Source organism: Vidua macroura, chromosome 12 (genome assembly GCF_024509145.1).
Source record: "Vidua macroura isolate BioBank_ID:100142 chromosome 12, ASM2450914v1, whole genome shotgun sequence".
Taxonomy (NCBI): domain Eukaryota; kingdom Metazoa; phylum Chordata; class Aves; order Passeriformes; family Viduidae; genus Vidua; species Vidua macroura.
The window spans coordinates 21,196,519-21,212,683 of record NC_071582.1 but is presented as its reverse complement, the minus strand read 5'-3'; the positions used below and the strand labels follow the sequence as shown (position 1 = coordinate 21,212,683).

At 46.9% G+C, this 16,165-nt stretch overlaps 1 protein-coding gene across 1 annotated transcript in view; it reads right to left on the bottom strand.

Moving 5' to 3' along the window:
* PIAS1 (protein inhibitor of activated STAT 1) overlaps positions 1-16,165 on the bottom strand; it is a 61,213-nt gene that overhangs the window by 26,126 nt on the left and 18,922 nt on the right. The window contains exon 2 of the mRNA XM_053988640.1: positions 8,857-9,301. Coding sequence (XP_053844615.1) covers positions 8,857-9,301 — 445 coding nt within the window. The remainder of the gene's footprint in view (positions 1-8,856; positions 9,302-16,165) is intronic.

The window sequence follows — 16,165 nt, the reverse complement described above, 5'->3', positions numbered from 1 at the left end:
TCAGGCACAGACACCTTCAAATCCTTCGGGAATTTTTTGGGATCACGGAGTTGAGGTGGTGCTGCTTCCTAAAGCCCAATAAACTGAGGCTCACCTTCCCATCAGCATCACCAGTTCTTAAATATGAAGGGAATGTATTAAAGGAAGGCTTGGACTAAAATTAAACTTGCACTTTACCCAAGAATTATCGAAGGTATCATTAAATGGGCCCTTTCCCAATGATTCCCAATAATTCTGTTTGTTTCCAAAGGCAAAAAGAGCTGTAAGGAAGAGGATGGGGAGCAGAGGAAATTTTTGCTGCGTGCTGTAAGAAAAACAAGAGATGCCTAATTAGTTATTCACTAACTAATGGCCTGGATTAGCTAAATTTGTCCAAATATTAACCAGAAATGTGGAATTGCTGCCTGGCACCTCCTCACGAGGGGCAGCTCTGCTCCCTGTGACCAGGGCCAGGAGGGAAGCTGGGTCTGGGCTTTGGGATGGAATCAGGACAAGGATTCTCCCCAGAGGGTGGAGGGGACTGGGACAGCTCCCCAGGGAACGGGCACATTCCCAAGAACTCCAGGATTATCTGGGTAATGCTCTCAGGGATGCACAGAGGGGTTTTTGGGGTGTCTGGACTGGAGAATCCTTCCCAGCTCAGGCCATTCCCAATTCTTGTTTTCCCTCCCCAGACAGGTGAGGTGCCTCATTCTGCTTTTCCTTTAAACAACAGAAAACATCGTTATCCATTTATGCCCAATCCTCCATCAAACACCTCTGCTGAAAACTTCATCTCCACTTCCCAACCAGACCAAAACTGTGCTTAGATGAGGGCACAGCAAACACTTGAGCTTTGAAGATGTGAGAATTCCAAGAGGTTTGAATGCTGGGACAGCTCCCCAGGGAACGGGCACATTCCCAAGAACTCCAGGATTATCTGGGTAATGCTCTCAGGGATACACAGAGGGGTTTTTGGGGTGTCTGGACTGGAGAATCCTTCCCAGCTCAGGCCATTCCCAGTTCTTGTTTTCCCTCCCCAGACAGGTGAGGTGCCTCATTCTGCTTTTCCTTCAAACAACAGAAAGCATCGTTATCCATTTATGCCCAATGCTCCATCAAACACCTCTGCTGAAAACTTCATCTCCACTTCCCAACCAGACCAAAACTGTGCTTAGATGAGGGCACAGCAAACACCTGAGCTTTGAAGATGTGAGAATTCCGAGAGGTTTGAATGCAAAGCCTGCTGCAGGGCAGGAAATCCAGGACAGCCCAGGCATGGGGAGCCCCTGGGATGCCCCTGCCCAGGGCTCCCTTCTCCAGCTGCCTTGGGAGCAGCAGCCAAGGCTGTGCTGGAGCTGTGGAGCAGCACAATCCAGGGGGGTTGGAGGGAGGAAAATGCTGAGAGCATCCACCTTGATGGGAGAGCTCACCTTGATGCCTTGGGAAGGCTGAGCTGGAGCAGAGGCTGGGCAGAGTTACGAATAAAGCAGGGATTTATTTAAGGATCTCCTCCATGGATCCACCTTGGGCAGCACCAGAGCCCAGCCAGGGCTGCCCCAGGATGAACCAAAATGGTCCCAAAATGCACGAGCGCTCCCGGGGTCTCACATTTTTGTAAGTTCTGCTCCATTTGCATATTGGAGTTAACTGTTCTGTTACAACTTTAGGTTATGAAGTCCCATCCTGCTTGTTTTTCTCTCTCCAGCCCACGCTGTTTGTGCTCCTGGGCCTGAGCTTTGGATCATTTGTCCTTGGTGCCCAGCTGGAGCAGGAATTGTTTTGTCTCCCTGCTCTGTGCACAGAGCTCTCCATCCCATAATATGGAGCCCAGAGCCACACACTAAAGCAGCAGAGAATGTGAAAAATAGAAAATCTAAACCTGAGGCATCAATCTCAGGATGCACTGCGAGGCCTTTGAAGCCACCCCAAATTCTGGATTTCTCTGGCAACCGAGTGTTTATTTACACATCAGCACTTCCTGCCTCTCCGCCACAACCTCTGAGCCCCGAGCTCTGTCATCTCCTGGAGCCAGCAGCACTTTCAGCCCACACCCACCATTCCCTGCATTTCCTGCTGCATTAACTGCAGCTGGAGTGAGCAGGATGGGGCTGGGAGCAGATCCTCTCCCTGGAAAAGCCTCTCAGTCATCACCAAATCCATCCCAGCCCACGCCAAAGCAGGGCTCTGCACCCCAAAATCCAACACCTGACGTCCCTCAGCCATGCCCTACACAAGCTGTGGGATTCAGGAGATGTGAGCTCCAGAGCCAAGAGAAATCCCAAACTCCCACTGCTTTTCGTGCCACCCTGGCCATTCTGCTTCATTCCAATTATCACAACGGATGCTGCCTCCCTGACCTTTCCAAACACTTCAAAACCACTTGAGGGGAAGCATTTTGGTAAAAACCCAAATCCTGATGAGCCCTTCTGCCACCTGCACAGGTGCCCACAAACACCCTGAGAGAAGGGAAGTGCCAGGGCCACCTTCTGCACCCTGGAACAGGTGAAAAACTGAGCCCTGGCTCTGGTCAGCTGCTGCATTCATCTCTTCAAATCCATTCTAGATTCTGTCCAACCCACAGTTAATCCTCAGGAGGAACAGGCAGAGCCACCCTGGGGGTGGGAAAGGAAGGGAGTAAAGAGATGTGAAGGAGCTCATTTGAAATTGTGCCTAAAGATATACATGAAAATAACCTGGAAATATTCCAAGGGCTACAATTAATCCATAAATACTATGGATTTTATAACTCTTTCTGATATGTTGTATAAACAGAACACAGAAGAGATCAGCTGGGAACTACGTGCAATTGGACAGACATTTATGTGTGATTGTTCTTTAAATCACTCCTGGGGTGGAGCATTCCTGAAGATCAGGGAGATCAGGGGACACTTCCATGGCCAAACTCTTCACTCTCCCAACCACCTCTGTGGATGGATCCCAGCTCTCCTCTTCTGTATCCCTGACCTCACCTGATCCATCATTTCTCCAGAGGGAAGGAACATCACAGGACCCTCCTTCCTCAAATTCAGCCCCTTGATTCCTTCAGACACCTGAATTACGTCCCACAACTCCAACGCTGCTTTCAGGCTGTGATATTTTAACTTTTATTCCTAAAAGCACCAAGTCAGCCACTTCAAAGGAGCAGCACAAAGGCAGCACTGCCATGTCCCTGCACGGATCCTGGCTCCGGAGAAGTTTTCCTCTCAACAAGAGAAGTTTTTTCCTCAGGCACAGGATGGGATTGTTGGGCCTGGGAGATGGGTTTTGTCCTTTGTTTGTCTTAACTCGGGATATTTTATATTCTCTGTGATTCTCTGGAAGCCAGTGGCTTCCCAGCTCCATTCCAGCTGTGTCTGGAAACATCCACGTCCTCTGAGGGCCTGGAACCTTGGGACATCCATGGTCTGGAACTTTGGGACATCCATGGCCTGGAACCTTGGGACATCCATGGTCTGGAACCTTGGGACATCCATGGTCTGGAACTTTGGGACATCCATGGTCTGGAATCCTGGGACATCCATGGTCTGGAATCCTGGGACATCCATGGCCTGGAATCTTGGGACATCCATGGCCTGGAATCTTGGGACATCCATGGCCTGGAACTTTGGGACATCCATGGTCTGGAATCCTGGGACATCCATGGTCTGGAATCTTGGGACATCCATGGCCTGGAATCTTGGGACATCCATGGTCTGGAACCTTGGGACATCCATGGCCTGGAATCCCCAGACATCCATGGTCTGGAATCCTGGGACATCCATGGCCTGGAATTCTCAGACATCCATGGCCTGGAATTCTCAGACATCCATGGCCTGGAATTCTCAGACATCCATGGCCTGGAACCTTGAGACATCCATGGTCTGTCAGGGCTTGGAATCTTTATCAGGGACTGGAATCTTGTTCATCCATGTCCTGGAATCCTGGGACAAGCATGTCCTGTCAGGACCTGGAATCTCAGCATATTCATGTCCTGGAATCTTGTTCACTGATATCCTGACAGGGCCTGGAATCTTTATCAGGGACTGGAATCTTGTTCATCCATGGCCTGGAACCTCAGGACATCCATGTCTTGGAATCTTGGGACAACCATGTCCTGTCAGGAATGTCTTGGAACCTCAGGATATCCATGGCCTGGAATCCTGGGACTTCCATGGCCTGGAACCTTGGGATTTCCATGGCCTGGAATCCTCAGACATCCATGGCCTGGAACCTTGGGACATCCATGGTCTGGAATCTTGGGACATCCATGGCCTGGAATCTTGGGACATGCATGGCCTGTCAGGGCCTGGAACCTTGGGACATCCATGGCCTGGAATCCTGGGACATCCATGGCCTGGAATCCTGGGACATCCATGGTCTGGAATCCTGGACATCCATGGCCTGGAACCTCGGGACATCCATGGCCTGGAATCCTGGGACATGCATGGCCTGGAACCTCAGTGACCTCAGCTCCACGCATGAGGAGATTGAGCAATGAGCTGAAGAAAACCTGAATAAATCCTTTTTTTTTTAGGAGTTACCCAGTTGCTTAAAGCTCTCTCAAAAGAAACTCTTGACCGTGGAAAGCTCAACCTGAGGCCCAGCACATGCAAATCCAAATAAAGAGCCCCAAATGTGCTGTAATTCCAGCTCAGCCCCAGCACAGAGCCAATATTTCACCCCGTTCTTGCACAATTAAAAGCTGCAGGGCCGGAAGTCAGAGAGCTCAAAGCTGAGTTGAGAATTTAGTGTTTTGTTGAACTTCCTCCCACAAAGTACATTTCAAAAAAATAATAAACACAGAAGACAGTAAAAGCGTGACTTTCATATAAACCATAATAGCAATTGCACAGAGCACGAGATCAGCTCGCTGATAGAGAAAAAGGAGAAATCCTTGCCAAACAAAACTTTCATGGTTTCCAGCCCAGCTTTCTCGTGCACTGAATTGTTTAATTGTTTAATGGCTGTACCTTGAACTACAGGCACCCTCAAGATTTTAGGCAGCTCAGCTGCAAGATCTGGCTCCAAGTCTGAGGCACCAGGATCGCTCACAGGGACAGGAAAATCCATGGGAAGTGCAAGGCAGGAGCACAAATGCAGGGTGGGAATCAACCCCCGAGGGGGAAATTCTGCTGCTTACAGAAATCCTGGCAGTGGAGCACAGAAATGAAGGAATTAAACGGAGCCCTCCACCAAGAGTGCCTCACTGGAAGCTCTGATGGAGCTGGAATTCTGCTGCCTCTGAGGGATAATGACTGATCTGTGCCTCTTCCTTCCAGGAGGCTGCAGGTAAAAATTCTCATTTCTCTGGCTCAGATCCAACCTCCAGTGCTGTGTTTGTATCACTGAGAGCTGAAGCACAGCAAATAAACTGCAGGAGGATGATCCTTGTGCCATTTGGACTGATTTTTAAACAGGAGGAGAGCTCACAGCCTCCTTAATCCTTTCAATTGAGAAAAAAAAAAATAAACCAGCTTCATTTCCCTTGCAGGTAAGTAAAGGCTCCTAAGCCGGTTAAAATGTTTTTTGGAACGACTACACAGCTCCAGCAATTAGGAATGACATTTGCTGTAACAAGAGGCATTTTTAAGATGCTGTTTAACTATCTCGTGTCCCTTCCACAATAATCTGGCAAATTCAGGGCCTTGCTACTCACAGTAAACACATTTCAGCACACAAAGGAGATCTTATCTGTGTGTTAGGAGTTACTTTTAGAAAATGTGCTTAAAAAACAACCAATTAGCAACGTCTGTGCTCTGGGGGCTGGAAATGGGGGAATTAAGTGAGAGCTGCAGCTTCACTTGACAAACAACCTCAATTCTCCTCTTTAGATCCTATTAGGAAAACAACAGAGAAGCACAGGGACAAGGCATCGGTTCCATCAAAGCCAGAGTGCACAGCTTTTCCTCCAAACATAAAAAAAAACCTTATTAAAAAAATGAAAATCGCTGAAAATGGTGGTTAAGCAGGGGCAGAGAGCTGCAAGCACACATTTGCAGAACAAGGAGCTTTCCTGGCTGGCTGGGACACAAACCCATCCCATCCCCATGCTTTCTGCACTTGGCAGCGAGGGTGACTAATAAATGTGGATCAAATTCAACAGCTCCACGGCAAAGGAACAAATGGCTCTTTGTCTCACCCCTGCAATGGCCAAGGAGCACTGGACGTGGCACTCGGGGCCTGGGCTGCTCTCAAGGTGATGATCAAAGGCTGCACTCTGATCTTGGAGGGCTTTTCCAACCTCAGGGATTCTGGGATTCAGCCAGCTGTGCTCCGAAGGTGCTGGGATGGAGAAATCCCTGCATTCCATGAATGCAGCCCAGCACATCCCTCTGAATCCCAGGCTGGAGCTGCATTCAAATATAAGAATTTCTATTTCCTCCTTTTGTTCCTGTTTTGTTCCTACAAATAAGAGTTAGCAGATTTCACGTCCTTATCTGTTCCTCACACTGGCTGTGTGCTACCCACCCACACGAAATATTTGGGTACAGAATGCCTGCTCAAGTGCCCTGCTGGGCAACTCCCTGCCCTGAGGCTTGCTCAAGTTATTGCTTCTTCAACCAACCATCACTTCTGAAAGGGACAGAAAACTGGAGCAAACCTTCCCAGCTGCACTTGGGAACAAGCAGGGGCAATCCCAGCACCCAAGGATGTGCTCTGCCCAGTTTTATGTCATTTCAGGAGGGTGTGAAGTTTGAATTATACAAGTTCTCTCTCTCACAGACGTTTTCTTTCCCTTCCGTTTCAAGCAGGCAGAGAATTATTCCAAACCCCACATCGGGTCATCAGTTCATCCTCGTGGGGGAGGGACACAGAGTCAATTCAAAAGTCCTTTATCCCTATCCCATGAGTAATCTGATGGGAAAAAGCAAGCAGGAGATGCTGAAACACTGGCTAAATTCCAAGTTCTGAGTGGCTGCAGTAATATCTGCCAGTGGAAAACAAACCAGGGAACCCACACATGGGACACTTGAGGAAACCCACACTGCTGGCAGCACGGAGAAGGATGCCCAGACCATCTGGGGCAAACGTTCTACAAATGATTTCAGATTTTGTAGTCAAAGTATCAGTAAATGCACAAATGCAGAAAATGAATCGGAGTCTGAACAGGCTGGGGAGGGGCTGGGATCAATTCCCAGAGGAGCTGTGGCTGCCCCTGGATCCCTGGAGTGTCCAGGGCCAGGGGTAGTGGAAGGTGTGGGGATGGGCTTTAAGGTCCCTTCCAACCCAAACCATTCCAGAATTTGATGATGGATACTGAAGCTCTTCCCCCAAACTCTCAACTCAAAGGCTTTTTAATAGGATTGCTTCAGACAAACAATTCCCACACAAAACAAGCCCCAAACGTTCCTGAAGTTACCAGAAAGGACAGGGATTGCTTCCAAAGGTATCTGCTTGGGATTGCACTTCCATTTTCTTACCCTGACACTCCACAAAGGGGAGAAATATCCCGTTGTCCATTAGCTCCTGAGGCACTGAGAGCTGGCAGGGCGTGAATGATGATCCCTGCATTTGGGGTGCTCAGAGCTGACAGCAAAGGGCTCTTCCCACATCCAGGAATAAATAAAGAAATGCACACCATCACTCCTGCACTGGAATGTCTTGTGGAAATTACAGCCTTGCTCTGAAGTATTTCTGATGTAGAAGTGGTGAGGCACATCCTGAACACCTCATTAGCTCTGCCTGGAATGGTTATTCACCAGTCAGGGCTTAGGTTAAAGCTAAACAGAAACAGTGCACCTCTGCAAAGAACACCTGAACCACAAGATTAAATTACCAAAATCTCTCTGCTTTTCCCTCAATTACAGCAGCTAAACCAAAAAAATATGCAAAGTACCGTGCCAGATCCTTCAGAAGTGCAGAGCCAACCTCAGCACTCGCACATCAGGTGGGAAAACCACCTGAAACAGAAAATCAGATTACCAAAATCTCTCTGCTTTTCCCTCAATTACAGCAGCTAAACTAAAAAAATATGCAAAATACTGTGCCAGATCCCTCAGAAATGCACAGACAACCTCAGCACTCACACATCAGGCCTCCCACATCCCCCAGCCCTCCAGACTGTCACTGGAAAGTACCTGCTCAGCTTTGTTTACAAGGGATTTCTTCTGCAAAGGACTTTTTTTTTCTCACTCACCCACCCCCTCTCCCCAGATCTCCTCTCACCAATCTGCTCCTCCTACCAGCAGGGAATTTTTCCTGGGGTTTCAAGCCAGCAGAAGGTTCCACCACACAGAAATCACCAGGCCTGGTGCATTTAGGCAATATTGAAGAGTATTAGAAGTCACCATGCTGTGAAGGGCTCTGTGGAGCCAGGAAAATCTCACATTATGTAATGTTCTGGGAGCAGCAGATTCTCCTCAGCAGCTCCACCAGTGATTTACACCTTCACACAAAAATCAGCTGCAAGGAAAGTAGCCACAACTGCAAAAGAACCCTAAATTCAGATGCTCAGACTGGAATGGATCCAGCAAATTTCCAGCCTGGCACTCCCTCCCAGCACGGATGAGAACATTCTAGAAGCTTGATGGATTTGGGGATAGTTCTGTTTACTTTGGGTTTTTTTTTCTAATAATGAAACCCTGTGGTTTATAAGAACTACTGAAAGCAGACTGTTTTTTTTTTTTTTCTAAGATTTAGTTTGTTTTTTCTCAAGCCCCCCCCACCCCTTAAAAATAACGGATGTTTAAACCATGTTTAGAGGCTCAGCTAAAGCAACTAATGAGTGTTAGGTAAGATGTCTCTCCATGTAGAACAATCTGTTCCAAAAGTTACCAAAAATAGCAATTCTCTAAACACTGCTGTGATGCAATATTTAACCCCTTGCTGGCAGCAGCAGCTGAATTTGACCATTTTCCCCCAAACACAAGCGAGTGCTGCAGGAGCTCTCCTTACCTAGGCTGGTAGGTTTGATCAGCTCGTCCAACAAGTCATAAAAAGGGAGTTTCTGCAGCTTGATGTCGGGGTGCACGGGGTGCAGGGCCGAGGTGAGGTGGGGCAGTTCCAGTTCGTGTTTGGGTCCCAGCAGTGACACGGGGAGCAGGGGGGACGTGGCGGGGTGGCCGTCGTAGCCCAGCTGTGGAATGGTGGAAGGCGACAGCGTGGCCGGCATGGAGCTCGAGTGCACGCTGGGGATGGACAGGTCTGCTGGGGTCATGATTTTCTGGGGGAACCTTCTCCTATAGAGTTCTTTGATTTTCATCTGGACGGCGGGGCTGCAGCCAGCCTTGAGCAAGTGCAGGGCTTTGGTCAGCAGTTCGTGTTTGCGGCCGTGCTTGTTCCTGCCCGCGTAGCCCAGCAGCACCTGCAGCTCCGAAACTCGAAGGCTCATAACCATTTGCTTCAAAGAAACAAAACCAAGGGTTAGCAGGTGAATTCCAGAATCCTCAGCAGAAACAAAACACAGGGTTAACAGTGACTTCCAGAATCCTCACCAGAAATAAAACAAAAGGTTAACAGCGACTTCCAGAATCCTCACCAGAAATAAAACACAGGGTTAACAGTGACTTCCAGAATCCTCACCAGAAATAAAACAAAGGGTTAACAGTGACTTCCAGAATCCTCACCAGAAATAAAACAAAGGGTTAACAGTGACTTCCAGAATCCTCACCAGAAATAAAACAAAAGGTTAACAGTGACTTCCAAAATCCTCACCAGAAATAAAACAAAAGGTTAACAGTGACTTCCAAAATCCTCACCAGAAATAAAACAAAAGGTTAACAGCGACTTCCAGAATCCCCACCAGAAACAAAACCAAGGGTTAACAGGTGACTTTGGCATCCTCACCAGGAACAAAACAAAGGGTTAGCAGGTGAATTCCAGAATCCTCAGCAGAAACAAAACACAGGGTTAACAGGGGACTTCAGCACCCTCACCACAGCTCAGAACCATTTGCTTCAAAGAAACAAAACAAAGAATTAACAGGTGACTTTGGCACCCTCACCAGAAACAAAACTGAGTTAACAGATGACCTCCAGAATCCTCACCAGGAACAAAACAAAGGGTTAACAGTGACTTCCAAAATCCTCACCAGAAATAAAACAAAGGGTTAAGAGGGGACTTTGGCATCCTCACCAGAAACAAAACAAGAGCTAACAGGTGAATTCCAGAATCCTCACCAGAAACAAAACCAAGGGTTAGCAGGTGAATTCCAGAATCCTCACCAGAAATAAAACAAAGGGTTAAGAGGGGACTTTGGCATCCTCACCAGGAACAAAACAAAGGGTTAGCAGGGGACTTCCAGAATCCTCACCAGAAACAAAACCAAGGGTTAAAAGTGACTCCCAGAATCCTCACCAGAAACACAACAAAGCTTAACAGGGGACTTCCAGAATCCTCACCAGAAACAAAACACAGGGTTAACAGGGGACTTTGGCACCCTCACGAAGGCTCAGAACCATTTGCTTTAAAGAAACAAAACAAAGAGTTAACAGGTGACTTTGGCATCCTCATGGACACCAGAGAGGGCTTGAAGCCCGTTAAGGTTTTCAAGGCCCTGTGCCACTGCTCTGCCCCCTTTTACAATGCTCACGTTATTTATTACAATGCTCAGTGTTTATTTTCAAGTCTGCAATGAGAGATTTTTGAAGGCATTTCCATTCTGTGGGCAAAAAGCTGAGAAGAGGACTCGGTGCAAAATAAAGGCTAACTCGAATTATTTTTTTAATCACTTGCTAGAATCTCTGACGCTACCGATTTTTTCCTGCTCTAGCTGGATGTAAAAGCAGTTGCACACTGACAAAATCCAAGCTGTGCCAATCCTCAACTCCAAACAGCACTTCCAAGTGCCTCCCTCAGTTTCTGCCATGCAGCAGAACTGATCCACACAGGCTGAAAGAAAGGAGATCAGTGACATTCAAAGGAGAGTGAACATAATTCCATGTGAGCCCCTGCCACCATTCCTGGGTTAAAGGAAACCTCCTCCCATTCCACCTCTGCTCTTCTCCCGGCAGAGCTGCCTATCCTGTTTGGATGGGGGAGCTGGGCTTTGCCCTCTGTTAATTAGCATCTTCATTAACACAGCCATTTAGTGCCTCCCAACAGGATCTAATGAATCACACTGGTACAACTTGTCACCTGTTTCACTTCTCCAGGAACTGGGAAAAACACTTCCCAAACCAGTGAAACCAGTAATCACCAGTGTGCATCAACTGGGCAGGCAGGAGCCAGAAAATCAACTTCAGGGCCTGGTTTTTATTGAAAAATACATTTCAGTGCTTGACAGGGGCTTGCTCAACATCAGAAGGCCTGAGACAGCAGCTGGAATGATGATATCCCTGCAGAAGCTTGGATTCCCAAGGAATCACAAAGAAATACAAAGCCTGAAACCCATCGATGTGACAGGCTGCCCTCATCTTCTGCAGGAAAGCATGAAACACCCCGGATATTCTGTAGCCAATCCCAGAAGATCTGATTCCAAACAACACTTGATGGATGGATTTGGGACCAAAGCAGCTAATGCAGCACACGAGGGAGGGTTCTGCAATTTCCCAGCCACTGAGGGATGAAGACCCAAACCAGAATTTGCATTTGAAATCTCTGGATTTGACTACAAATGCTCCCATCCTCTCTGGTCCTTCAAACTCTGCAAAGTATTCAGTCTCAAGCACTGCTCTGATTTTTTTCCACATTCATTCTCAAACCTGAAGATTAGAAAGATTAGAAAGGTGCTACCCCTGATTGGGGTGCTACCCCAAGATTAGAAAGGTGCTACCCCTGGCTTTAACAAAGCCAGCCCAAAACTCCCATCATCTCCTCAGAGCTCCAGACCTGCAAGAGATCTTCACTGCCCAGGTGTCCACGGGAGGATTTCCCTCCACTGAAACTGCTCCTGGTATTTAAAAGCCCTAAATGAGATGATTAATGTCTTTAATGAGGTTTGCAGCAGCCACGCTGAAGTCAAATTTGCCACAAGATTTCTGCTCTGCTGAACCACGGCTCAGGAACCTCACAAACCCTTTGGATAGAACTGGAGCTGGTTTATTTCCCTGAATACCCCAAGAACCTTCTTCACACTTAACTCTGAGACTGTCACAGAGCCACTAATGAGAACAGACGAGGTACTTGGTAAGAAATGAAGATGTCTTAAAAGAATAAGGCATTTCAGCTCCAATCTGAAGTGTTGACAGCTGAAAGGAAAGTGAAACAAATAGATTTGAAACATGGAAAAACACTATTTATAATGCTATACAAACACTTCTTCAACAGAATGAGTAGTTTCAGCTGAAGAGTTTAATGCCATCACCATTAAAAGTCACTTTCTGAACAGGCAGAACCTCTCAGAGCTTCACTCTGTTCTTGTTTTGTGATAAACTCACGGGCTCAGCCTGCCAAGAGCACAAGAGGATTAAGAAATAACTGAGGCAAGGGAGAAGCTCCTGCTCCACGCTGGGTAATTTCCATTTTTAAGGTAAAGGCGAGCTGGAATGAGCACACAGAGAGCAGGGTCCATGCTGGAGCCAGACTCAGAGACCAAAACAAACAAAATCCCCACATCTTCCCCACCCCGGCGCATTCCTCGCACACGAGGACAAGAACAATTTTGTTTGCAGCGTTCAGGGCACTGACAGATCCATCCTTAAAACCAGCAATAAAGCCTTGGGGGTTGATTATACTTTGATAATTTATAGATAAACCTTTTATCCACATCACAGAGAGGCAATGCCTCACACTGTCCCCAGCTTGCACAGGGCACTGCCAGGGGATGGTGGCCCTGGGAAGCTGAGCTGGGAAAACTCTCCTACAACACCAAGAGGAGAATTCCTGTTCCCTCCTCCAACCCAGCTGTGGTTCACAGGACCCAACCTGTGGGAAATGGATTTGTAAGAGATAAGAAATGCTGACTTAGAAATGCCATGGAACAGCACAGACATTGCTGAGAGAGAAATGGAACTAGAAACAAGTTTCAAAGGATGGCCTTACAAATAAAACTAGATATTTTAGAGAAATAGAACTATGAAGGATGCACTGTAGTGGGACCCACAAAGGGTAATTTTAGAGGATTGGCTTTAAGGCACTTACAGCATGGTGTGGCTAAAGCTGATAGACCAAGAAATACTTATAATGTAATTAGGAAATAGTTAACTTCTGATTGTGGTGGTGTGAATTATAACATCTGTATTGCCTCACCCTTCTCAGGAGACTGAAAATGGAATAAAAGTTTTTAAACACCTCTCAGTTGCCCCATGTCTGGGTCAGAAAAGGGCATAATCTGACACCAGCCCAGCTCCACCAGCAGAAATCCAAGCCCTCTCCATGCTCTGATCCATGGTGTCCTGACCCTGGGACAGGCAGGATAACACAGCAGGGAAACAACACAAGTGCTGCCAAACGCACCAAGAAAATCCACAAAAAAGCCTCCATTTCTCCTGTTTTCTCTGCCACATCTCACCTCATCTCAACTCCAACCCCTCGCTGGCTCAGCTGCAGCAGCAGAGCTGAAGGGCAAAGACACCAAGAGTTTTGCTGCAGGAAATGCTGCTTTTCTTTCCTGTTGCCTGCAGCAGCGGAGCACAAAGATCACTGGCACCTGCCAGGTACAAAGCCCAGCACAAAAACTGCCCCCAAAAAAACAGATAACTGCCCCCAGCCCTGGCTGCTGAGCACAACTGCCAAAATGTTTGGATTTCTCTATCCAAACAGGAAATAAAGTAACAAAACAACAACAAAAAGCTGAACTGCAAAGAAATGAAAGGACAGGCACAGCTCCCGAGGATTGGCTGCAGGGAAATCCTGCACACTGCAGCTCCAGGTGTTTCGTTCTGGGAATATTCATTCCTGCAAACAGCACTGCACAAGGAATTGATGTTGTTTAGCTCTAAAAAGGCTGAGGTTTTGGCACTCAGCTCCAAACTGGTTTCCTGTTGTAAATGCAGGTGAACAAGTGGGGAGAAATGCTGATGTGTGACTCCAGCTCAGGAGGCTGAATGATTTCTTTATTAGAACTGTGCTATAACACATTAATTTACTATTTAAAGGAGATACTAAAACTCAAACCTACTTTTCTAACTACCAAATCTAAACTCCTCACAACTGGTGCCCCTCTCTGAGAGCCCAGCCACAGGTGGGTTGGATTGGCCACCAGCCCCAAACAATCCTCACCAGAACCCAACCAAGCAATCACCCCAGGGAAACAATTCTCCAAGCACATTCCACATGGGAAAAACAAGGAGCAGAAATAGAAATTGTTTTCTCTTTCTTTCTCTCTGTGCTCCTCAATGAAAAAATCCTGAGAGAGAGAGAAGGATGTGCCTGCCACAGTTTCCAGCAAATCCCAGCATCAAGCACACGCTGGTACTGTGTGTTTTGGTACTGAGGGAACACCCAAAATTCAAGAAGAGGATGAGGAATGTGAGAAACATTTTTTCAGAGAGTAAAAGTCGGGAGAAGCTTTCCAGAAATCCAACTTAGCTGGGGTTGGTGGCACATTCCTGCTCTGCCTGCCTGTAAAGGCATTCCTGGAGTGAGGAGGGGATCCCTGAACACACCTCTGACATTTCCTGCTCCACAACTCAACTCGACCACGTGCTCCCGCACCAGAACTGCACCACTCATGCATTCCTTACCCTGCACCCCAACTGCAGCACCGCAGCCTTCCCAAATCCCTCAGGGGGTGTGCTGCCATCCAGCCAGCCCCACAGTTGTCTGTGTGAGGTGGGAAAGAGGCCAGGCTGTTTTCCCACCTCCCTCTTTGCACCGTGTCCAACCCGGGCTGTTTTTCCGGCTGTGTCATCCCAAGCATTTGATGCCATTCCTGCTGCTGCAGGAGCATCCCAAATTTCTGCTGAGTGTTGAGGAAACACTCTGAAACAACCCACCTGGAAACAAGGAGTATTCCCACCAAGGAGATTTGGGAAAAAAAAAAAAAATTGAAATATATGGGAGTAATCCATGGGCAGCACTGATGCCATTCCCCTCAGGCTCTCCAGTGATTATCCATAGGGAAGGGATCTTCTACCCACAGCTCCTTCTCAAAATAATCAGGATATTTCTTATAAAAGCTATCAGAGATGAAAACTGATGAAGGTAAGAATCATTTACCTGGATTTTCTCTGCAACAGCAGAGATGAAATTTGGCTTTCCACACAAACCCAGCCAAGGAAAGATTCCCAAACTGAGCTCCAGGAATTCCAGCCCTCAGCACAGCTTAACAGCCCAGAGCACTTTGAGGAGTTGCATCTTGCCTCCATGACCTATGGAAGCTGGGAATTAAGCTTAAAAATAAATAACATACAAGTGTTGGTGCCTCTGGATAAGAAATCCCCTGGACAACCTGTGGCTGGTCTCACAGGCAGTGATTATTCAGGGAAATAATCTGAATTATTCCCCCCATTTTTAGAAGGGAGGGACTTGTCTGAGAGGTAAAAACCAGGCAGAAACCAGTATTAATTTATATTTTTAATAAACTGAGCAGCATCCACAGAGTGATGGACAAGACTAAGCATTTTTCACCCATCCAGCAGCACCAAAACTGTCCTCAAAGCAAAATATTCAAATCCAAGTTTGATCCATGTTTTTTAAAAAGGATATTGCTCCAGTGATCCGCCCTAGGATCTATCAGGAGAATCCAGTGAGTTATTCCTGGATGTTTATGATAAGTAGAAGCAGGGAATAAGCTCCAAAACATAATTTAAATTATTTGCCAGAACAACAAGAAGCATTTGGCTTGGGCCCACACCACATTCTGTGCCTAAAGCAATCCAAGCATTAACCTGAAAGATAAGGGGGAGAAAAAAATAGGAATGAAAAAAAAAAAATCACCTCAAACCAGTGAAAAGATGGAAGAGAATGAGGAAAAAAAAAAAAAGGGGAGATCATCAATTTACAAACAGCAATTTCAGGCAGTGACAGTAAATTTCTGGTTATTAAAACCACAGTGATCAGCTTTAGTAATCTTTTAGTAATTAAGAGTCATTATGACAGAAGAGAGCAAGCAAATTCCTTCAAAGGTCAAGGACAACACAAATGGAAATCTCCCCCTCATGAAAAAGGAATTCCATGATCACTTCCAAAAGACAGGTTAAAAAAAAAAATTGAAATTGATCTTTTTTTCTCTAATAAAAGCAACGAGGAAGTGTCAGATGAGCATGGAAATGGTTCTGAATGAATCCCAGTAAACCCCAGGCCCCAGCTGTAAAAATAAAGCTCCTGCAAGCTCTGAGCAGCCTCCTTAACCCCTGAGAGGAATGTTCTGGAAAAAGGACAC